The following is a 23,931-nucleotide window of genomic DNA, read 5'->3' on the forward strand; positions in this document are numbered from 1 at the left end:
AGCATCGCCACGGGTAATCTGGGGAGTGGAGAACACCAGATGAAACCACTGAATACTGTCAGCAGTTTTTCCTGTAGCTGGCTGAGTCAAGGAGGTGGGTGGAATTAATGGTGGGACCTGGCACTGAATACTCCCTTGACCCCTGCAGTAGGCACTGACCAGCAGCAATCAAGGACAGCAAAACTGCACATAAAAGGATCCTGCAATGACTTTGAGTCTCTGCAGCGGATCATTTTGTGCACACGACTGTTTATGCCACACTCTAAGCACCCAAAATATCTTGCCAGCTATGGGTAATCTGTCTTGACCATGTTCCCTGCCAGGTTCTCATACTTTGCAGTTGTATGCATCTCACAGGGATGCAAGATGCTGGTCATTTGAGCCATTCCCTTTCACAATAGCACCACAGTCACCTTAAGCAGGGGCTGGAATGGCTTCTCAGTGCTCTGACATAGCTCTGCATGGCCCGAGGTGGAAACAACATTGACTGTATGGTCTGAAGAGCAGAAGCAGCAGACATCATGGTCTGGGAAAGTAAACACTGAGGAGAAGGAAGAACCTCCACACCATCACCCTACCATAGCAATTACTGAAACGGATGCTGGCATCTTCTTCACCTGGACAAAGCACAAGACCTGCTAGAGAGGTTTGTGTTATCAATCAGTAAATGCTCTCAAGACACCTGTTAGAGCAGAACACACTCACTGCTTACTTGAAATAGAGCTGCTGCAAACCAAAGAACACCAACATGAATATTCTCAGCAGTCTATACAGGGAACGTGAGGAGCTCTACAAAAGGTTTCAGTGCAACTGAGTGCTCCAGTCAGGAGGTTTGTGCCACAAACACAGCAACAGACATTGTACACACACAAAAGCAAACTAGGTCCTTTTATATTAGAATGCTGAAATTTAAAAAAAACCCATCTATTTCTTACCCAGACTCTCCTGAAGCTTTTTTTCTGGCAGATACACCCACAGATTTTCTGGTTTTCTGCAGCATTCCTGGAGAGCCCTCTGCAGATCATGATTTAAAAAATGATAAAGCATTATAACCTACAGAAACTCCACATAAAACCCAGAAGTGGAGGGATCAGGTATATTGACACAGAGAACAATATGAATTATCATTCATGGGTTATACTACAAATAACCATTAAAATAACTTGATAAAATGACTTCCAAACATAGACTGAGTACAGGTCATGATTACCAGTAGCAATGGCTGCTAGCAAACATATTATCTGGTATCCTGATTCAAGGGAACTGTTTTAGGGATGTGGTGGTGTTGATTTTAAGGCTGAATCAACAAGGAGCAAGTCACATGGAACAAACAACATATAAAGCTTGTTGTTTCATCCAACCAGACTTAAGTTTATGGAGTCCTTTATGGGACTGAAGGAACCTCACACCCTGACTGCACATTTTAGGTCTATATAGATCCTTAGGTTTGAGAGCTTCCCTCACCTGAAATACATCAGAGTTTGTTGTAGAAAAACGTAAAGCTGGCTGAATGAAGTCCTTACCTGGCCTAGGTTTGTCTGTACTGGCTCCTTCTTGTACTCTCTTCTGAGGCACTGGCACAGAGGTTAAGGTTGGAGGTTTTCTCTGAGTCACTGGTTCCTTGCCCTAGTAAAGGAAGATGCACACTCCACACTCAACTCTAGCAAGGAAAAAACCTCTCCAGTTTGCACTGCTAGGAAGGAATAGGAAAAAGGTGCTGCCCTCCCCCTCTCCCAACTCTGAAGTCACTTTTCCTGCCCCAAACAGGTAAAAATAGTTCCAGGGTTTTCAGACTTCTTCAAAGAAACAACTTCTCTGGTTTCCCAAAGAAGCTTGGCCTTTTGGCCTCGTGTCTAGCAACCATGGAACAAATCAACTATACATTTGCAGGGAACAGCGAACCTGCCAAAAGCAGGGTGCCCTAAGGAACAGGAAGAGCTTCCTCTATTCATTGCCAAAGCTGTCAAGTTTGTGCTTCCCTACAGCTGTTACCCTGAAATCCAATCACAGAAGACTCTGAAGAAATTGTCCTCCAACTTCTTGCTGCTACCGTGTTCTGTTTTGCATCAGACAGAGGGCTCCAGTTTCAGGGAGTTCCTAGCTGATATCAGTGTGCATCTTAAGAATTCACCAACTTCCCTGGAGCCTTAAGTTTTATATTAATATCAGTCTTTAGTCACCATTAACTACAGTTTGGCAAATCTCCCTCCAAGACAAGCGCGGCTGTGTTTGCTTACCGAAGCCTTTGGTCCGGTGGTCTTCGCGGCAAAGGCACGGAGGACAGCTTGTTCTTCACAAAACTTCATGTGCCTCCCTGCTGCAGCCTCATTAAATCTTCGTGAGCAGTGTGGACACTGAATGTAGTCTGGCCATGAGATAAGGAATGACTTGTGTCACAGTTCATACACTATAGGAGAATTGCCCTGCCTCACTTGGAACACTCAAGCTGCAGTACAAAACCTGGCTCCATCAGCAGGTGACCACGGGTGAGTTCCCATCAGCTCTCAGGAGAACTACAAAAAGCTCCTCTACAAAAGCACTTGGGGTCCTAAAATACATGCTTATGGTATTAACCCAGCAAACAGTAATTGCTTTCAGAAATAAATCCCTGGGGATTAATAAAAGCAGGTTTTATTCTCTTTGCCCCATTCCCACCCCCAACCTCAGAATTAACAAGTCTGCAGAAAAAGCATTATTTAAAAGTTGCTACAGTAGTCAAAACCAATGACTTTAAGGCTACTTTTGAAGTTTGTCATTAAGATTGCTATTTGGCAAAACACTGCTGAAGAAACTGTGCCTCACCAGCTGAGGCACATCCAAGAGCCAGGTTTCTGGGTGTGAAGCAAGCAGCATTGTGAAGAACACAGAACTGTGCTTCCTAGAGTCGTTTTTGACAGTGTTACAAGGCCTAGCTGTGCCAAAAGCTATTCAGTGACATTTTTGCTGGTGCCATCCGACTTGTTTTGATGAGAGATCCAGGGTCAACGTGGTCACATTCAGCCCTTGTGCTGCCCTCACCATTCCTCCCTGTCCAGTGCCTTTTACAAAAGCAGCCCAAATGTCCTTACCCTGACGTGACAGATACAGCACCTTTACATATCTCTTCTCTCAGTAACAGCCCAGAGAAAGTGGCCAAAGCAGACACCAACAGCCAGCTCCAGATCAGCAGCGCAGGCAAAATGGTTTTGAATGCAGGGGAGGAGAAGACAAGACAGGGAAGATGCCTGGCTTCATGGGGCTGGCAGGGGAACTTGGCACTTCAAGGGAGATTAGGGAGATTTGTGCACTACTTGGAGGAGAAGAGAGGGATCTCTCCTCCCCACAATACGTGTGCTTTCTCTCCAGTCCTGTAGTACAGGATTTCCAGACCTGCAGTATAGGACATACATCCTCACTAGGCCCCTTAGCAATTTATCTTCCCTATAAAGCCTTTCTCCCATTCCTTTTTCCACAACTACAGCTGCTCTTGCACAACTCTGTTTCCTCCAAGAAGGAGAAGGAAAGGGAGGGTTCTGCTCTTGAGAGTTCGTGGAGTCAGACAAGAAATAACAGAGTCATTAAAGAATTCAGCAGTGGAAATTCAGAGAGCAGCTTGACCCCAATCAAGGAAGGAAGATGTGTCCTGCTGCTTATACTGCATCGCTATCATCTAGAAGAGGAGAAAGGCTGGAGTCATGGCAGCTGGTTTTGGTATCAGTTGTGAATTCCTGCTCTGGAAGTGAGCCCAGAGTGCCTCCCCCTCCTGCCCTCTGCCTTCCCAACACAGACCAGACTTCCAGTCTTTCCAAGATTGCTCCCACGTTTCATAAATCACATCTTGTGAGCAATATTGGCTGTATCTGCATCCTTTTGGATCTGTAACTTCTAACATGGCAAGCTCTGTGCAGACACCACACCTGGTATTAGTAGTAAACCAGAATCATCTCTCCTTCTGAACAACTTCCCCCTCATCTGCTCAGCTGAGTGGGGAAGGGGACAGTGGAAAAGCCACCAAGTGGGAGTGGGGATACCTGTGTGCACTACAGTTGTTTTCAATGGTATGGGGATGTCCTTCACCCTTTGGTATACCCTGGAGCAACCTGTGCTAGAACACAGGTATCTGGACACTCCTCCTAAAGCACTATCTAGAGTCAGACCCACCAAAGTTGCTGCCTTTGAACTGCAAGGTACAGTCAGTTGTCTTCCTCCCCACCACCGCTGCATTGTGCTCCTACACAATTTAAGCCAAGAAATAGAGCTGTGAATGAGAGAGTAAGGAGGGAATCACCAGTCACGCTGTGTGGTGTCAGGGGGTGCAAAACCAAAGCCCATCTGTGACTAATAAGACGTTACTACTTTACCAAAGACCAATACAAGAGCTGCAACAAGACAAGGCAGACTGCAAACCTGGGTTGATGCTTGGTGGGGGAGGAGGAGGAAGAGGACGGCCCTCTTTCAGAGCTTTTGTGACCTGCTTGGCTGATTGAATAGCGTTAATAATATCCTCATGGTGCTGCCTCCAGTTAGATTTCTTCCCTGGTTGTTTCTGTAATGAAAATTAAAACAAACTGTATTTTCCCCTTGCAAGAGACAGAGAAAAGTCTTGGAGTGAGGGTTCTTCCTTTCCAAGGAAAGAAACATCATGAAGAAAAGAATATTACTTCTTTTGAAAGGCAGAGGAAAGCTGATTTAGCCCTTTGCTGTCTATTGACAGCACCAGAAGATGGATAAAAGAACAACACACTCCAACAAAACATTTGGTCATGGTTGTCCAAAAGGTGCAGAAGAGCCTTCCCTTCTCCTCCACTTGCCTGCTTCTTGCTTTAAACCTCTGTGCACTTCTGTTTCCTTCCAAGACTGATTTTAAAGGACATTTTACAACTGCAGTCTGCATGGGTACCAAATGAGCAGTGGTTTGGCAGCTCTGGGTGAAATTACATGTACATCCACGTGTGTTGCCCTCCTTCCCAACAATGCATGAGAAAACCTTGTTCCAGTAAGAGCATAAGCATCCTTCCTTCCACCTCAGTAAATAAGTTCAATTTAAATACATCTTTAAGTCCTTGAGTTCAACAGCAGTGAATCTCCATAGCATCATCTGTGGAAGATTTGGGGCTACTGACAGCTCTCAGGTTTGACCTGAGGCATCCATGCACCAGACATCTTGGATCACACTCTTTCAGATTTAAGTGAAGAGGATGCTGTCAGAGACTTGTACAGTCTTTAAAACACATACATGAACATTTCCCTGAAGAGCAGAGACACTTATGTGTCCAGAGTAGTCATGACACCTACAGGTTGAGCTTCTTGAGTGGAGAAATACTCTCAAACACTAGCAGCAGAGGGAGGGGGAGGAAAGAATTTGGCACAGAGTCAAGCACATATGTGAGACTCTTCCACAACATCCAGGTTTTGTCCTTGGAGGAAACAAAAGCACTACTGAATGAAAGACTTTGTATGGAAATAACACACTTCAATTAGCTTCAATGTTAACAATACCTTTTGCAGAGGCTGCCTCTTCACAGTAGGGATTTCTGTTCCTTGCAGTCTCTGCTTCAAAGAGTTGAAGGGCTTGCGCTTCTTGTTGAAGACTTTCTTGCATATTGGCTCATGTCTCAGCTGAGATGCAAAGAAAAACACTTGTTGATGGGTTGAAGCCGTGCTTTGTTAATGATGCCTCCTCACTCAGGCTTTAAAATCACCTTTGTTCAGGAGCAGGGAGTTGAAGCAGTATTTATTTTGGGTTCAGTTTAAATTCCTGAAGTAGTCCAGCAAGGCTTTCAAAAGCTTCAGTTCAACACAAATAAGAAATGGAAGCCAGTTGCAGTTTGCTCTGCTCAGGGACACACTGGAGGCTGGCACAAGCAATGACTTGTAGAGAACAGACTGGGTCAGTGAACAGGAACAGTCCCATTGAGCCTTGCTCAGTGAAGAGGGAGAACAGACTGATCTTGTTCAAGGGCCCAATATTTACGATATTAGTTCTTTGAGTTTCGGTCAGTATTCCAGACCAGGGGCTCTCCTGAGGAACTCAGGAGCACTGAGCTCTCCTGAGCACTGTCCATCCCATCAATACCACAGATTCAGATCCTTAAGGGTTGGAAGGGATCACAAAAGACCATCCAGTCCAAACCCCCCACTCCCCCACCCCATAACAGCGACAGCCCCAGGCTGAAAGGGAGCAGCTGCTTACCAGCACTTACTACCTGACAACTCAAAAGGACAACTGGGGATAACACCTGCAGCTGCAGATCAGTATCCAGTGCTGAATTTGTGGAAGAGCCCCACCTCACAACAAAGGAGGCTTTTACATTCAGAAGTGTCTCAGATTTCAGCATCAGCTTCTGCAACAGGATGGGCAGGATGGGTTCCCCATCGTGAGGAACACTGTGAAAGTGAAGACTAAACTACGTTCTCTCTCCTTTGCTGTGGATCACACCTCTCTGAGCCCATCCACAGCTGGTAAATTAAAGACCCCATTCCTATCTTCCTTTGCTTACTCTCCCTTTCTAGTTCTCAGGTACCCCTTCTCGATCTTCTCATTAATTTCTCTATGCCGTCCACTCTCTTCACATAGGAGTTAAGCAAATGCTTGAGAAAGGTGTTTCGGTTACAGCTCAGATGGGCCAAAAAGTACCTCACTCTGCTACTACACACTGTTTTAAATTCTCAGTTCCCTTTGAACTTCTCACACATGTGCTTCAGGTCCCAATCTTCTGTTTACAGACCTTTTATACAGCACACTGCAGAGAAGGATTCCCCTGCAGGAGCAAGAGGACAGCAGACACCTTTGCTCATCAAGGAGCATACCAGTCCTGCAGCACTGCAGCACAGAGGCATGACAGGACTTGGATCTCATGCTTATCAGTGATGAGAAACTTTCTGCCTCCCTCAAAACACAGGTAACTATCTTTTCAAATGATTTTGCTGGGAAGGAACAACCCCATGCACCAGTACAGGCTGGGGGTCAAACAGCTGAAGAGCAGCTCTGCAGAGAGAGACCTGGGAGTCCTGATTGATAATAAACTAACCATGAGCCAGCAATGTGCCCTTGTGGCCAAGAAGGCCAATGGCATCCTGGGATGCATCAAGAAGAGTGTGGCCAGCAGGTCAAGGGAGGTTCTTCTCCTCCTCTACTCTGCCCTGGTGAGGCCTCATCTGGAGTCCTGTGTCCAGTTCTGGGCTCCTCAGCTCAAGAAGGACAGAGAACTGCTGGAGAGAGTCCAGTGCAGGGCCACCAAGATGATCAGGGGAATGGAACATCTTTCATACAAGGAAAGGCTGCAGGAACTGGGGCTGTTTAGTTTGGAGGAGACTGAGGGGAGATCTTATTAACATTGACAAATATCCAAAGGGTGGGTGTCAGGAGGTTGGGACATCCCTTTTTTCTATAGTAGCTAGCAACAGGACAAGGGGTAATGGGATGAAGCTGGAACACAAAAACTGTTGAGGTGAGGGAGCCCTGGCACAGGCTGCCCAGAGAAGTTGTGGAGTCTCCTTCCTTGGAGGTCTTCAAGACCCGCCTGAACATGTTCCTATGCAACGTGATCTAGGTGACCCTGCTTCTGCAGGGGGTTGGACTAGATGATCTCTGGAAGTCCCTTCCAACCCCTACCATTCTGAGATTCTGTGATTCATGTGTCTGATCTGAGATGCCAAACCTGGAACTACTAACAGAGGGTAGTTCCACCTTCATCCCAGCACTCAGCCACTCAGCTTTCAGTGTTTTTCTTTGCTAAATCAGATTCTAGTTCTATCCCGGGGTTGATCTGATCTACCACACAGTCCCAGGATCAGAAATGCAAACTGAGGAGGGGAAGAGTGCATGCAGAGCCTCCCCTTGCAGAAATAAAACCCCCACAGTTGGGTTGTGCCAGGCAAACCGTGCAGCCACTCATTCAGTTTGTAATCCAGGGATCAGAAAGGTCAAGGGGAATCTTTTCATTCACTTCAGCAGAGTTTGGAACAGAGCCTGGTGCCCACATTATGCTGTCAAAGGGACTACTTATCAGATGGTTTATTAGTCTATTTTTCCCAGGAAGCCTGAAATAACAAATTCTGCCTAGAAACCTGAAGCACAAAGGAAACTTCAGGTTAGTAATTAATGTCCCACCAAGAGATAAGGTTTTATTTTAAAGACAATAGATAGTAAATATCTGGTTTTGGACAAGCAGGTAAATTAAGATAGTGGAAGACTGCAGATTAGATCACAATATTTCTGTGCATATTTGTTAATTCTCAGATCAAGTTTGCTAATGAAAGCAGTTATTAGGTCACTCAACCCCAGTTTCTCTACTAGCAGCCACCTCCTCCTTCCCCAGCGCTCCCCACTCCTTTCAGATAAATGCACTGACATCCCCACTTACAAGTAAAACAATTAAAGGTTTTGTTTTACCAGAGCATCTTGTGCAAAACTTCTTCCACAGGTTGTACAGGGAGACAGTTCTCCACTTCGGGCAGCTGTGTAAAATCCAAACCACACAAGAGTCTCAGTTATGCAGAGCAGGGTGATTTGATTACAACAGAGATGGCGTTTGGACTGAGCCTTTGCTGAAAGAAGCATTGCACTGTCAGAAAGGGCCATCCACAGTCATGTGCCAGGGGCTCCTTTTTGCATAAGGACCTCATTTATCTTGCTCCACTGAAGCACAAGCTCTCCTTTACTGAGACGGACAGCTTTCTGTCTTCCACATGACTGCTCAGGTGTGTCCTTGCACAAAGACACCAGGGTTGGTTGAGAAGATGATGATGGATGAGTACTGGAGATCCTGGCTGACTAAGTGCTGGGAGCTGTGGCTGGAAAGCAGGAGCAGGTGGCCATCTGCACCCAGATTTAGGCCCTTTCGCCTGTAAGCCACCAGCAGCTACCCATGCCCAGTGACAGCTCAGGGTAAGCCAATGCTTGTTCAGAAAGTGGCAGTGGCTCTTAGTCACTGGGACACAACCTTCACTCTTAACACAGAGTATTCTCATTACTTGCTTAAACTGCATTCCAAGGTGATCTTACTTTGTAGATGTCAGACCTACAGGTGGGGGCTCCTTACATTTTTAAATCAGTATTGATAAACCTTGCTTAAATAGGTTTTTGAAGTTACACAGAAAGCATTTCTAAGCCTTCCTGACTCCAGTGGCTGGCACATCTTCTCATTTCAGAGCAGGGACGTTACTTCTATTAAATAAAACCAGTTCTTGGGAAAACTTCACAAAGAGCCCTTTTCATGTGACTCGCAAGCTTCGGAGGGAAAGGCTTCTTGTTTTAAATGCTCCTTACCTGCACTTGCTGAAATGAAAGAAAACCTTGTCTCGTTGAGCAGAAGCAGATGGGTAATTGCTTTTGTTTCTTACCTTTTCCTTCAGATTTTACCCTGCTCCAAGGCACAGAGCTCAGGTTTCTGCAGTGTTTCATTGATTACAAGAGCAGAAGAACGAAGCGATTCTATAACCTCTTTGACTCTATCACCTCCCTTTAAACACCTTTCCACTTTGGTTCCCAGGCAACATCTTTCTGTGTGTCTGTATTTAGTCTGGACTACACTACTCCTGTCATGAAGCCTCCTCTGCCTTCCCATCTCTTCTGTTCTCGATCCCTCAAAGTTTTGACTGATACAGCTTTTTGTTTGCTTGGGTGGTTTTGAAGGAATTTAGCTCCAAGCACAGTAATGCTGCACCAGCCACGAGAAGCCAGGAAAAAAGGAGAGTTAGCCACAGATTAGTTAGCTCAGACATGTACAAGAGCAGATGAATTAGTAAAGAACATGTGCACTCTCTTTGGCAGGAGATTCTCCTTTTCAGACTACAAAGTTGTGTTCCGCCCAGACCGCTCTACAGCATCTGTTACTCACTTGTTTCACTTAACTCCTTTCCAAATATCTGATCCATCTCAACAGAACTGCCTCTCAGATTTCCTCTCCAGCATGTTTCCCCTTCAATTGTCAGGAGCCATGTGTACCAGGTGCTGTCTCCCAGTTGAAAGCTCACAGTTTGTTACCAGGCACCAGCAATTACATAACAACAACTATGACAGAGGCAGACCCTGCTTAACCCTGGGGAACATACGAAAACCAGTACAGACATCAGCTAAATGAAAACTCTGAAACTTGCTCTAAGCTTACAGACCATTTCCACTGATTTGGGTAACACAAACTTGAGAACAATTTCAGAAATGAAGGCTTAAGCTAGATACAAACACTGCTCAGAAAACCAAGTGTCAAGAGACTTGCAGACATATATGCCTGTTATTCCTTCCCCCAAAATCATGTTACTTCATAAATATACCCTGAAAGACTTCTTCCAATAAAACCAAGTACTTTGAATTGCTTCTGTACATTAAAAGGCCTCATCAGTCCTCTGTTCTCTCCATCCACTATTCACAAAACTGTTTAAGGAGTATTTAAGATGCTTTGCATTTCCTAACCGTCAGGTCACTGCTGATGTGCTGGGTACTGTTCCTCACCAGTAAAATGGGTAACTTTCCACCCAAAGGCAGACGACTTCACGGCCTGTTGTCCTACAGACCAAAAAAGCTGAGGGTTTCCTATGAATCCAGAAGGACTGACTACAAATCCTATAAATGTCAATGACAGGTATGGACTGAACAACTTGCCTGCACAGTACAGAAATGTAAGATCACACCACACCTAAAGGATATCAGCCCTCTGCTCATCTGCAGAAAGCCTTTGCAACAGCTGCAGTGCATCTCAAGTTTGTATTCCAATGAAACCAAGCTGAATGCAAGATGTGAAGAGCATTACCTTAGGAAAAATCAAGACAAGGACTATCTGCAACATACAGTATTTTTTGAAGCACCTGCTGTCTTGTTTGCCACACTACTCACACAGAGCACCTCCTGCAATGCTGATTTTAAGGGCAATGCTTGTTGCAACAGATTTTACTTGCTAAGAAATTTAAAACTCCACAGCTTTTCAGTTACCTCTGTTTGCCAAGGGATGTTACATCTTTCACAACAGCATCCAAACAATAAATAACTAGACCAGAGAAAAACTAAGGAGTGGATGAGAACTCCTTGGCTCACAAAAACTGTGTGATATCAAGGCACTATGTTTAACCATCAGTATAAGGAAGGCACAAATGGGTATAGCACTTTGTCAATGGAAATAATTTAATAGAGGAATCTTATCATATCAAATCTGTAGAATCCTGCTGATTCGTTGACCACATTCAAACATATAGATATAAAACTCTGTCCAGTGGTAGCTTGTAAGAAAAATAGGTTTTTATCATTTCAATACATTTCTACGGTAAGGAAAGTTTGCAACAGTTGCCGTGGCACTCGTGACAGAACAGACATCAGTGTTACACTGGTTTATGAAGAACTTCCATTTCAGAAAGATGACAAGCTACTGGTTCTTGTTACAGTGATGTCTGAATAACCCCCTTTGTGCCCGACTGGCAAAGATCTGAGTAAGCAGTTCCCTTCTCAATACAAATAAAAACTTAAGGGTGTTTCCACAAAAGGTTCCTCTGTTTCATCAAGACAGCTTCAGTCCTTGAACGTTCTGCTTCAGATTGAGCAACTCCTTTTCTTGCCTTGTTTTCTCCAATTTGAAGGCCAGCTTGTTGGCTTTCTTCTCCATTCTGCGTTCCTGTGCAGATGAATAATTGCAAGTTTACTTAACAGACATAACATGCAAAAAGAAACCATTCTAATTAAAAGTTCTAGATCACAAAAAACAGCAGCAACCTGGACAGCAGGATTACTTATGACACTAATTATTAGTAGTCAAATCAACACAGGGACCATCAGCATTGTAATCTTTAATTAGCTGAAGTTTCTAATGTGCTGACAACTTCTGTTCCTAAAGAAAACAATTCGGATTTCATTGTGGCCAATTAGATTCCTCACATTTGTTTCAGGGACTTTTCACTTTGTGTGATCTGAAAAAAACCACAACTGTTTTCTTTGCTTCCCAAGACAATGAGGAAATAGGAAGGCTCCTTCCCAAGTTACATCTGCAATAGTGGTCACAATAACAGACCTAAATTTCCACACAGGAAATCAGGATGACAAAATGATGAGGTTAGCTTGCTCTTTTTTTATGCACAAGCAATAACCAGTCCTTTGAGACCAGCAAGTTTTTCCTCCTGATTCCCAGACACAAGAAGAAATGAGTTGTGAAGAAAGTGGGTAAGACAGTATTTAGCTAACATAACGTGCTTTTGCTGGCTTTCATTTAAGAGGAGGCATACCTTGCGCTCCTCTTTCACTGCCTGTTTCCTCGCTTTGCGATCCTCTTTGCTCTCATCTTTGGAACGGGGCTGCATCGATGCTCTTGGCAAGTCACTGGCATTGATCAGCTGCATGCGTTCAACCTGCTTGGCAGTAGGGCCTTTCTGAGGCAGGATATGCAGGGGGATTCCAGTCTTCTGGGAAATTTTTACTGGTTTGGGCTAAAATAAGAGAGCACATATGTGTTAATGGTCTCTAGCTTTCTGTCCAAGAACTGCACATCCCACTGCCTTATCAGGATAAAAACGTGAAGAGTCAGGTTTAACACTAATGAATATGTGCGTTCGCTCACGCTGTTTTATTCTCTCCGAAAGAAGCATGTTAATCCTAAAGTAAGAAATCATATGAACAGAATCTGACCTGCTAGAGCAAGAAAATATTAAATCTCCCTCTTATTTAAATATTACTGAAATTAAAAAACCTCAAACTTAAGTAAGGCACTTTGTGTACCTCAGAGAAGACAGAGGGGTCCCTATCAATGCTTATAGATCCCAAAAGGGTGAGTGTCAAGAGGATGGGGCTTTTTTACTGTAGTGTCCAGTGACAGGCACAAGCTAGAACACAGGGAGTTCCACTTGAATGTGAAGAGAAACTTCTTTCCTGTGCGGGTGAGGGAGCCCTGGCACAGGCTGCCCAGGGAGGGTGTGGAGTCTCCCTCTCTGGAGGTTTTCAAACCCGCCTGGATAAGTTCCTGTGTGACCTGATCTAGGTGGACCTGCTTGAGCAGTGGCGCTGGATTAGATGATCTCTCAAGGTCCCTTCCAGCCCCTACCTTCTGTGATTTCTTCATAAGCTTTCAAGAAAAATGTTTCCTTTTAAAATCTGGGACACCAAGCTGTGCTCTAACGATAGGGATCATCTGGAAGGTCAAAGAACTAGAATAAATTGTTTCAAACTGTAGAAGGGAAAGAGAACTCTATTTTCACAAAAAAACTCCCACCCTAATATGTTGTGTGAGACACAGATTACACAAAGGTACACCACAGATAACAAGAAAGTAAATTACTTGCTCTTTACGTTTCTGCCTAGCTATTGTAAAAATTAACTTATTCCATTTTCCTTCTAGTAGAAAAACAATTTCCCCAACCCTTCCTCAGTGACAAAGTAATACACCAAAGGCTAACATCCTCCTCAGCCTTCTTTCCTGTTCCCTTCTTCTTTAAAACAAAGATCCACCAAGAAAACAATCACTTTTGTCTCAAGCTTTCCCAGGCCAAGTTTTTAGTCATTGTAGATGTAATTTTACCTTTGATGGCTCCTTAATAAGCGTTGGGTGATTATATAAGTTTGAGTATGTACCTAAGTGACAAAGAAAGAAAAATGGTAAAGAAATGCTTGCAAATAGAAATTAAGGAAAAAGGAGGAGACTGAGGGGGGATCTTATTAACATTTATAAATATCTAAAGGGTGGGTGTCAGGAGGTTGGGACATCCCTTTTTTCTACAGTAGCTAGCAACAGGACAAGGGGTGATGGGATGAAGCTGGAACATAAAAAGTTCCACTTAAATATAAGAAAAAACTATTTCACTGTTGAGGTGAGGGAGCCCTGGCACAGGCTGCCCAGAGGGGTTGTGGAGGCTCCTTCCTTGGAGGTCTTCAAGACCCGCCTGGACATGTTCCTATGTGACCTGATCTAGGTGACCCTGCTTCTGCAGGGGGGTTGGACTAGATGATCTCTAAAGGTCCCTTCCAACCCCTACTACTCTATCATTCTATGATATTATGAATTGCTCTACTACTTAAACCTTTGGAGACATAAAATTGCAGGATTTAAGTTGTCCACACAAAAGCAGCAGTTTTACCTATCAGTAATTCCTGCTGTTGTGCATTTTGCCTAAAGGCCTGTTCAAGACGACCTATCACTTATTTTTAAATCCCAGGAACAAACAAGTAAACTCCAAAAGACTTACTCAAAATGGATTCGCAATCCCACTTTTCCTTTGGTTCCTCAACAACTACAGCTACTGTTTCTTCCTTTTCTTCCTCACTTTCTTCATTCATGGCAGAGTCTAAATCTTCACATGGTTCAAGAGTATCCAATTTCACACAACTTTGAAGTTCAGAGAAGAAAAAAATATTTATTTTCTTGAAAATGTGTAACTATGTAAACTCAGTCTCTCTTCAGCAAAACCCCAAACCAAACTGTCAGTGAAAGCTGCAGCAAAATTAAGTTTCCCTAAGTAAGCATCCCCAAAATAAACATTAGGACAAGAGACATAGTGTAAAAAAGAAGCATTTCTGCATTTCAAAAGTATGTGGCATACACAATTTGTGACTGGAAGGCAGGAAGAGGATACACTTCTCAGTCCATAAGAGGTGATTACTTATTCTGATACTGACCAGCCACCCTTCACTACAGGGGACACATTACAGCATCTTTCAGTCAGGAAACACAAGACTAATGTTTAGACACTTAACTTTGGGATAGTATCACTTATCACTTGCTTTAAGACACAGTGAATCTACTGTGGCAGTGCAGCCTCAGGCTGACACAGGGTTGGTTTATAGATACTGACTTTTGCAGGGATCCAAACAGTGGTACCTACGCAACGCTCTCCTGTGAGTTTATCGTGTAAGTAGGTACACAGTGGAACCAGCTGCCTACCAGTAGGACAGAATATACTTAGCTAGAGTCTGTTATAAACAAAAGTGTAAGGAGAAAGGCAAGTTACACTCAAAAGGGAAAGGAAGAGTGCCACTAGATATTACTTACACTAAACTCAATACAACTACACAAAAACCAACAAAATGCCTCCACTTATCTCGTAATTTGACATCCAGTGGCATAAAAATAATGGCTAATACTCATACATAGCTGCTTTTATTGTGGGGTGTAATCTTGGAGTACATGAACTGGAAACAACACATCCAAGCTTTCAAATGTGGAACTAGGTGACTGCTTCTATGAAGCAGTACTTTTGGGAATACGTACTTCTTTGCTTTCTCTTTGTAGTAATCATTCAAGACTTCCTGCAACCGAGCATTGTCTGTGTTAATGTAACCTTCTAACTCCACATTATCCAAGGCTCCAATTTCATCTTCATCAAATTGTTCAAAAAACTGAAATTAAGAAGTGGATATCCATAATTAGGTTGCATTTGCTTGTGCAACTTCTTGGTAGCTTAAATAAAAGCTACACGTTTATTTCTGTTTTCCCCTTTTTCCCCTCCCCCCGACCATTTGCTGAGCAACTGCCAAAGCCATCTGCAGTAGCATTTCCTCCTTACTGTCACTATGCCTTCAGCATGGGAGTCAAATTTATATTTTAATAATATAAGGAAGCATTTTCCAGAAGCTGATTTATATTCTGACACATTATTTGCATCTGTACATTAAAAAGCCCATCACTGCTCAGGACAAAAGCTGTACCACATCTCCCTTGCTCTGACATCACGTCGTGAATGCATACTTGGCAGAGCGGGGTGAAAGAAGTGAGTCTTTGCCAGGCACTTGTACATGGATTTGCTTTGTAGAACTCAGACAGAAGTCAAACACCAACCATGAATGCTCATTATACTGACTAGAATAATTTTGCTTAACTCTATTGGTATTAGACCATTTGACAGCAATTAACACTACAACCTATTTAACATTAAATGCAGAACACATGCAAAGAACAAGGGTTTAATGCCCTGACTGCTGAAGGCAGTAACAATTTGCACAGGCACAGAGGACACAACCTCAAGAGATGAATCAAAAGAAGCACTTATGTGTAACAGTTACATTCTGCAGCTGCCTCACCTTCTCAAATCTGTCATCCAACAAGGTTAACTGCTCATTCCTTCTCATTACTGAAGAACTCATAGAATATTCTGTGAAACGACTCCTGGTTTCTTCTTGCATAAAAAGAAATTCTTTGGCTTGTCCATTAAACCCATCATCTGATAAAGGACCCTCTGAATCACAGTCTTTATCATCACTGTCTTCCTCCACATCTTCCCATTCATCTTCATCCTCAGCATCCGATCTCCTGCACAGAAATACAAACCAGTTTTCGAATAAGACAAGGACCTTTCCACAGTTCTGCCCAACGTTGGGTAATCTGAAACAACCTGGCAATAATACATTTAAATCTTGAGAGGGAAAGATAAAAAGTGATTGTTTTCAAGCCAGTAAAAGAAAAACAAGTTCAGCAGCAACAGTGTTGTCAAAGTCAACCTAATGCTACTTTCATCTGAACAGGTTTCTGGTAACTGCTGGATCACACATCTGTGCACCAAGACTGGAGTTACATTTACATTCAGCTGTAGGTGTCCAAGAAGACAAATACCAGCTGTATTCCCAAACAGTAAAAGTAGCAAAATTTCTCATTGTTCAGAAAATGATGAGAATGATACTAAAACCTAAATAAATAATACTCAGTGAAGCACTTGTAAAGGTACTGAAAACATTCATTAGACTTCATCAATATTATCATTGACATGTCATAAATGTGACAGACAGTCAATGTTTTAATTAGTACAAGAATCCTATGATTCCACCCATTGTATCTGTAAACAAATACACAGTATCCATGAGGTGACAGTAAAAAGTGAGAACCATCTCTTGGACAACACATCAAAACTTGATTTTTTTAAGCTACCATCCCCACAACACCAGGTAATACTTTATACACAGAAGTATTCAATCTGAAAACTGAAACCCTTCTTGCTTCCTACAACACCACATGAAGCAACAAGTTGCATCTTTCCCATTTACATAGGACAAACAGTTCCAGAAAGCTCTAGCTACCCTTTCTGTGGTTCATTTGCTTGTAGAACAAAGTCATCTTCCAAGATATTTTCTGGATTGTCAAAATCAAAATCATCATCCAGAGCTGCAACAATATCAGGGTCAAAGTCGAGCCGTGGTCCTAGAAAGTTAAAAACACCCAGAACATAAACAGGTAAGTTTCTCTGAGATTATGAAGCTATTTTCCTGGGTAAAATCCAGTCCAGTTAAACTGTTAATTTACACTAAGGAAAGACTAAAGCTAAGAATCACAAAATTTCCCAATAATATTTGTAGGTTTGATACAAGCCGGGGCAAATCACCAGACTCTGACCAGTTTCCTCATCCAGAAAAGAACATTTCCCAGAGGTCTTAAGCTTCCACAAATGTATTTTAATATATTTTACTTAGAGTATTGTAGAAGAAAAAGTATTCAAGGTTAAGTACTGCATGATAGACTGCCAGCCCTAGCTCCCATCCCCTAAAATTCCCTACATTACAAAAGGTCAGAAAGTGTTTCTCTACTACAATTAATAGAAGTGTCTTTAGCTTCCTTCTGTCAGGACTGAAACAAGTACCACAATTACTTCCCATTATAAAACACAAAGATGGCTGTAAAGTGAATGTTCAGCTCAAACATAGAATCATAGAATCACACATAACAAAAGCACACTTGCAGCCTTTAACACTGAAACAATACTAATGAAGAAAAACAGACATTTGGCATTTGGAAAGATTTTGAGTGTGAAAATCCAGTTCCAGACTTGGATCTAAACAGGTGGAGCAATAAATCAATACTATTACCTACAGTTTCCCCTTGCTATTAGTCTCAAATTTAAGCACAGGTCTCTTGTACATCATTCTTTGTCTGCTGTTCTAAACCAGAACTAATATGACACTGTAACTGAAGCCATAATTACCTAGTACCCAGATGGCAATGCACACCACAGACAGATAAAAGATTGAACAATACCTGAAACAGGAGCAGCTTTATTTAACAAGCCCACATCCTCTTCAAACTCTGTGGCAAATACTGAGGAAGGCAACTTAATAGATGGAGCCTTAGAAAAAGAAACAAAAACTTTAAAATCACAATGTATTTGTTCTCAGGTTCTGATTTGAACTCACATTAACTCTGAAGTGCAGATAATCATGTGGCCAAAACAAACCCCGCTACTTACTATTTAAGACAAGCCTTTCTTATTGGTGACAAAATTTCAAGGTTATGCAGTGAAAACTAGGTAAAGTGTTAGCAGCACTAATTCTCCTGTCAGCACTCTCCATGTATACATAGTATTTTTTGCATCTCTCAAGCTTTTCAGAGAATAATTGTACAGCAGGTATAATGAAACTTGTAATTGCTTTTTTGTTTTGGAGAACACTAACACACATTCAAGGGAGGTTCTGCTTCCCCTCTGCTCTGCTCTGGTGAGGCATAGAGTCCTATGTCCAGTTCTGGGCTCTCCAGCTCAAGAGAGACAGGGAACTTCTGGAGAGTGTCCAGTGCAGGGCCACCAAAATAATCCCTTATGAGAAAAGGCTGTTTAGTCTCAAAAAGACTGACAGGGGATCTCATTAATAAGTATATAAATGGTGGATGTCAGGAGGATGGGATATCACTTTTTTCTGTTGTATCTAGTGACAAGACAAGGGGTAATGGGATGAAGCTGGAACACAAAAAGTTCCATTTAAATATAAGGAAAAACTATTTCACTGTTGAGGTGAGGGAGCCCTGGCACAGGCTGCCCAGGGAGGGTGTGGAATCTCCTTCCTTGAAAGTTTTCAAAACCCACCTGGATGTGTTACTGTGTGACCTGATCTAGGTGAACCTGCTTCTGCAGGGGGTTGGACTGGATGATCTCTAAAGGTCCCTTCCAACCCTACCATTCTATGATTCTATTGTATGAAATTATCTCTTTATTGAAAGGCTTATTAAAAGCTTAGTAGCATGCACACCTAAAATAACCTGAAAAGTATTTCTGGACCTGAAAAGTATTTCTAAGAACATTGGTTTTGACTAAAATTATAGCATTTAGTTAAACAAAAGCCCCTCAATTAAAAGTAAACTGGCAATTGCATAGCTCATTGCTTGAAACTACGTACTGATTTTACATTCCAACATGACTGAGCATCACGGAATCTCACAAGTTACACCAGTAACTGAAACATTTGGGCTTATTCCCTCTGGGTTCTGCTATGCTCTACTTTAAGTATACTGCTAATACAACTTGAAATATTCGTAACAGCATTCAAAAAAGAAACGCCAATCACAAGAAAACAAATTCGAACAAATACCTTTGTAGAATTGTAGAATCATAGAAAGGTAGGGTTTGAAGGGACCTTTAGAGATCATGTTGTCCAATCCCCCTGCAGAAGCAGGCATAGGAACATGTCCAGATGGGTCTTGAAGACCTCCAAGGAAGGAGACTCCACAACCCCTCTGGGCAGCCTGTGCCAGGGCTCCCTCACCTCAACAGGGAAATAGTTTTTGTTATCTTTAAGTGGAACTTTTTGTGTTTCAGCTTCATCCCATTACCCCTTGTCCTGTTGCTAGCTACTATAGAAAAGAGGGATGTCCCAACCTCCTGACACCCACCCTTTAGATATTTATAAATGTTAATCAGATCTCCCCTCAATCTCCTCTTCTCCAGACTAAACAGCCCCAGTTCCCGCAGACTTTCCTCATATGAAAGATGCTTCAGTCCCCTGATCATCCTGGTAGACCTGCGCTGGTTTCTCTCCAGTTCTCTGTCCCTCTTGGGCCAAGGAGCCCAGAACTGGACACAGGACTCCAGATGAGGCCTCCCAGGGCAGAGTAGAGAGGGAGCAGAACATCCCTTGACCTGCTGGCCACACTCTTCTTGATGCATCCCAGGATGCCATTGGCCTTCTTGGCCACAAGGGCACATTGCTGGCTCATGATTAGTTTATTATCAATCAGGACTCCCAGGTCCCTCTCTGCAGAGCTGTTCCCCAGCAGGTCAATCCCCAGCCTGTACTGGTGCGTGGGATTGTTCCTTCCCATATGCAGGACTCTGCACTTGTCCTTGTTTAACCTCATGAGGTTCCTCTCTGCCCAACTCTCAAGCTGTCTCTGTCAAGCTTGTGTCATGGGTACACAGTGTTCTAGCATTGTGCTCACAAAACACTGCTCACCAATAAATTCTGGCTTGTGAACTTTCAGTTTTATTTGGAAAATCTGATTATATATAGATCACAGTCATGATAACACTCGTTGAACATGGCTAAAGTGTCTACAAGATGATAAACTCCAAACAACAGCATAAGATTATTATTAGCAAAAATACTACTTACTGGAACTCGCTGAATTTCATCTTCTATGTGCCCCTCACTTGTGACAACAATTCTGCTCTGCTGTCCACGTACAGAAGGGACAAGTTCAGAGGGACCAGAGGCTTCTTTTAGATGCTGCAAATAGTCATAGTCATCATCAAAGAAGACTCCATACTTCCGCTGCTCTTCCCGCCTTTGCTCCTCATGCCCCTTGGAATTGTAAAAACAAAGAGATTTAGTTACCTAAGTCCATTTAAAGCTTATTAGCAGAAGGAAAAGATCACATCTACTGGGAATATTGGGAATGCCTGAATACTAAAGTTCTTACAGTCCTCTCCACTCATTACCCTAACACACAGCCAATTAAGAGTGTTGTAACCCGGTTCAGTGCTTGGGTGCTGTCTGAGCATGACCTTAAGCAACTGAGTTTCCATAAGCAGCATAACTAACAAAGCCTGCTTTTCTTCAGGATGGGTCAGGCAGCTTTTGTGGCGATTTTACTTTTGTTTTAAATATGTTTATATTCCTAATGGCATGTAGTAATCCTTTAACTCATCAGGCTATCAACCTATCAAATTCTCTACACCACCTCCTCTTTTCAATAAGCTGGACTAAAAACTACCCTCTCTCATCCTATGTTTTTTAATTGTATGATTGCATATTCACTTTACTCTCCTGTACCATTTCTTGTCTGAATGAAGCTCAATACTAAAAGCAAGTATTTACTTTCTGTGTAGGCAGCAGAACTCTTTGGGGTGCTGTATCATCAGCAGCAAGCGGATCCCTCTGACTTCTGTGCACTAAGTGAAAAGTTACAGCTTTCTTCTTCTCTATGAAGGGTTTCTTTTTCTTGTGAGGCTGAAAAAGGAAATCAGTTAATCATTATTAAAAAGTGAAATACTAAATGCACTTAAAAACAATCTTCTGCCTGGAGCATCCTACTGTATTCCTTTTAAAGCAATGTCTTACAAACTTAGAGAGAAGGCAAACAGAGATTAGTGATAGCTTAGCAGTTTTGCATAGTATCATAGAACAGCAGGGTTGGAAGGGACTTCCAGAGATCATCTAGTCCAACCTCCCTGCAGCATGTGGTGAGAAGAGTTACTTCATTCGTTCTAACAGCATATGCAGCTGTACTCAGCTGCAAAATGGCAATGCATCAGTACAATAAATATTTGATTAACAGTATATACATCTTAACATAAAGCCCTGGAAAGGAATTTTAAACTACTTCCTAACCACTGAGTCAGATCTGAAACAAACTTCATCTAAGAAACTGACATAAGGAATTGTCACCTAGACACATCTAGCTTATTGAAAATTGTTTAGACAGTTGTTCCTTACACCAGTAATTCAGTATCAGTCACGAGGACTACCGAATGCACCATTACACAGGCATGGCTCTTACATTAAAAAAACCCACATCTATATTCTGGATCAACAAAAAACATGAAGTATTCTAAACTGGGTGAAAGTCATTTCTACAAGTCGTCAAATCTGACTTGGGGTGATACTTCTATCAAAATTCCCAGCTTTACTTACCTAGTAAAACTTGTTAATGGCAAAGCTATGCAAATTGGAAACTACTCTAGGGTCTAACCTATCATCTTCACCTTTAAGCATACAACATGACACACTATGTCACATCAAATAAGTACACAACACGACATACTACACCGTATTAAAGTTCAGAGCGTATTAACTGCCCCCACATGCTTTGTGTCGAAAACCCCCGACCTGTACTTGACAACCTTGTGCTCGGAGCAACCACAAAAGCAAACAGAGCGCAAGCAACGTGCTGCCCGTACCACCAGCCTCGCCGCTGAGCGGAGGTACGAGGGAAGCGCTCTCCGCAGCGTGGCCGCCCGGCACCGCGCAGGGAAGCTGCCTCGCCTCCACCCCGCCGCCCTACGCCACTCGGCGCGGAACGCCGCGGAGAGCGAGGCCGTGCCGGGCCTCGGCCGCTGCCGCCCGGGCCCTGCGGGACGCCCCCCCTCAGCGCCGCTTTACCCCGGCCGCCTCCTGCCGGGCCAGAGCCCAGGAGCCGCGCCGCGGAATGCTCCCGGAGGGCCCAGCAGCCGCTTCTCCCCTCCGAACCGCGCTGCAGAAACAGCCCGGCTCCAACCCAAACGCTGACGGGAGGGAGCTGCTGGCGGCCGCGCTGCTCTGCCTTCCCCTCCCCTCCCCTGCCCTCCCCGCCGCCCCTCACCATGGCGCGAGGGCAGGCCGGGCTGCCCGCCGGCGAGGAGACCCGCTGCCACCGCCCCCAGCGCCCCGCTCTACTCCCTCTCACGCGGGCTGAGCCTCAGGGCCGCCGAGCTCCCGCGTCCATCTTGGGATAAACCAGTGTGCAACGGGAGAAGCTGATGGGTTGCCAGACCAAACTGGAGTAGGTTTTTTTCTCGGTAGCAAAACTAGAGAAAGATCTCTCAGAATCGATAGTACTGGAATAAAAGAAAGGCTCCTGGAAGGCAGCAAGGGTACTCCCCTCCCCACCCTTCAGGATCGTATTTTCCCATTGGCCCCCAACTACTAGAGAATGGTTCCGCCCGAAAGCGGGATGCCTTGCGGCGGGCAAAGGACAAGGCGCATGCGTAGTGGCTGGGCTGGCGCTCGCAGGGGGCGATGCTCGCTGGCGGAGAGGCGGGGCCTGGGGGTCATAGGGACAGAATCCTTTCGCTTAGGAAAGGCATTTTGTATCAAGTCCAATCACTCAGTTCACACTGCCAAGCCCATCACTAAACCATGGCCCTCAGCATCTCGTCTATCCGTCTTTTAAGTATCTCCAGGGATGGTGACTCCACCACCTCCCTGGGCAGCCTGTTCTAATGCTTAATAGTGAAAACGTTCTTCCTAATGTCCAATCTAAACCTCCTCTGGCACAACTTGAGCCTATTTCCTCTTGTCCTATCATTCATTACTAAAGAGAAGAGATCAACCCCCACCTCACTACAGCACCTTTTCAGGTAGTCGTAGAGAGTGATGATGTCTCCCTTCAGCCTCAACATCAGGCTAAACATCCCCAGCTGTCTCAGCTGCTTCTCATCAGACTTGTTCTCCAGACCCTTCACCAGCTTTATTGTTCCAGATGTCCACGCTCAAAAGAATGCTGACTGCTTAGAAAGTATATCTTGCACAAAATAACCAGACCATTCTAAATTTCTGAGTTCAACAGCAGTGCTTGCCTCTGGGGCCTGCAGAAAACAGCCTTCAACTAGCTGTGCCACAGGGATCTCCCACCCACACCTTTGCACTCTGTCTCTGCACATCTAGGCTGAATTTGAAGGCTTGAGTGTAAATAATACATATTGATATTAACATTTTTTTGCCATACATTAATTCTTATTGTGATATGACTCTCTGTATAAATGATCCCAATGCCACCTATCAAAATTGTGCACAAACACACACAGACACACATGTACACCCTCCCTACTAAGAAAAAAGAAAAGTGTGCTTGGTATTTTAGGAATATGATGTAAAACCCATTTGTTACATTTCAAAAGGAAAGTGTAAAACAGAAGGGAGCAGTTTCTTCCATATGCATGTAGATGATTAACACAGTGACAACTATGGGAAGTTGTTACTCAAAACTGTGACAGAATTATCCACATGTTATGTGTGTATATGTACACAGCTAAGTATGTGTATGCATACTTTAAAATATTAGCTTTCATCACATTTGAGTGGATTTCATTGTT

At 43.5% G+C, this 23,931-nt stretch overlaps 2 protein-coding genes across 2 annotated transcripts; both read right to left on the reverse strand.

The window, feature by feature from the left end:
* Positions 1-701: 701 nt before the first annotated feature.
* Positions 702-9,858, reverse strand: ZC2HC1B (zinc finger C2HC-type containing 1B). Its single transcript, XM_061989651.1, has 8 exons — positions 9,822-9,858; positions 8,375-8,439; positions 5,479-5,598; positions 4,387-4,525; positions 2,238-2,365; positions 1,524-1,626; positions 936-1,014; positions 702-726 (listed from the first exon to the last, which is right to left on the reverse strand). The coding sequence occupies exons 1-8, from the start codon at positions 9,856-9,858 to the stop codon at positions 702-704; spliced, it is 696 nt and encodes a 231-aa protein (XP_061845635.1).
* A 1,231-nt stretch (positions 9,859-11,089) lies between these two features.
* LTV1 (LTV1 ribosome biogenesis factor) lies at positions 11,090-22,730 on the reverse strand. The gene is made up of 11 exons (XM_061990369.1): positions 22,440-22,730; positions 20,957-21,088; positions 20,252-20,440; positions 17,910-17,997; positions 16,958-17,078; positions 15,968-16,196; positions 15,159-15,286; positions 14,137-14,276; positions 13,473-13,525; positions 12,187-12,387; positions 11,090-11,582 (listed from the first exon to the last, which is right to left on the reverse strand). Exons 1-11 carry the CDS (start codon positions 22,440-22,442, stop codon positions 11,469-11,471), a joined length of 1,398 nt encoding a protein of 465 aa, XP_061846353.1. The 5' UTR covers positions 22,443-22,730; the 3' UTR covers positions 11,090-11,468.
* Between the last annotated feature and the right edge of the window lie 1,201 nt (positions 22,731-23,931).

This window comes from Colius striatus, chromosome 2 (genome assembly GCF_028858725.1).
Source record: "Colius striatus isolate bColStr4 chromosome 2, bColStr4.1.hap1, whole genome shotgun sequence".
Classification (NCBI taxonomy): domain Eukaryota; kingdom Metazoa; phylum Chordata; class Aves; order Coliiformes; family Coliidae; genus Colius; species Colius striatus.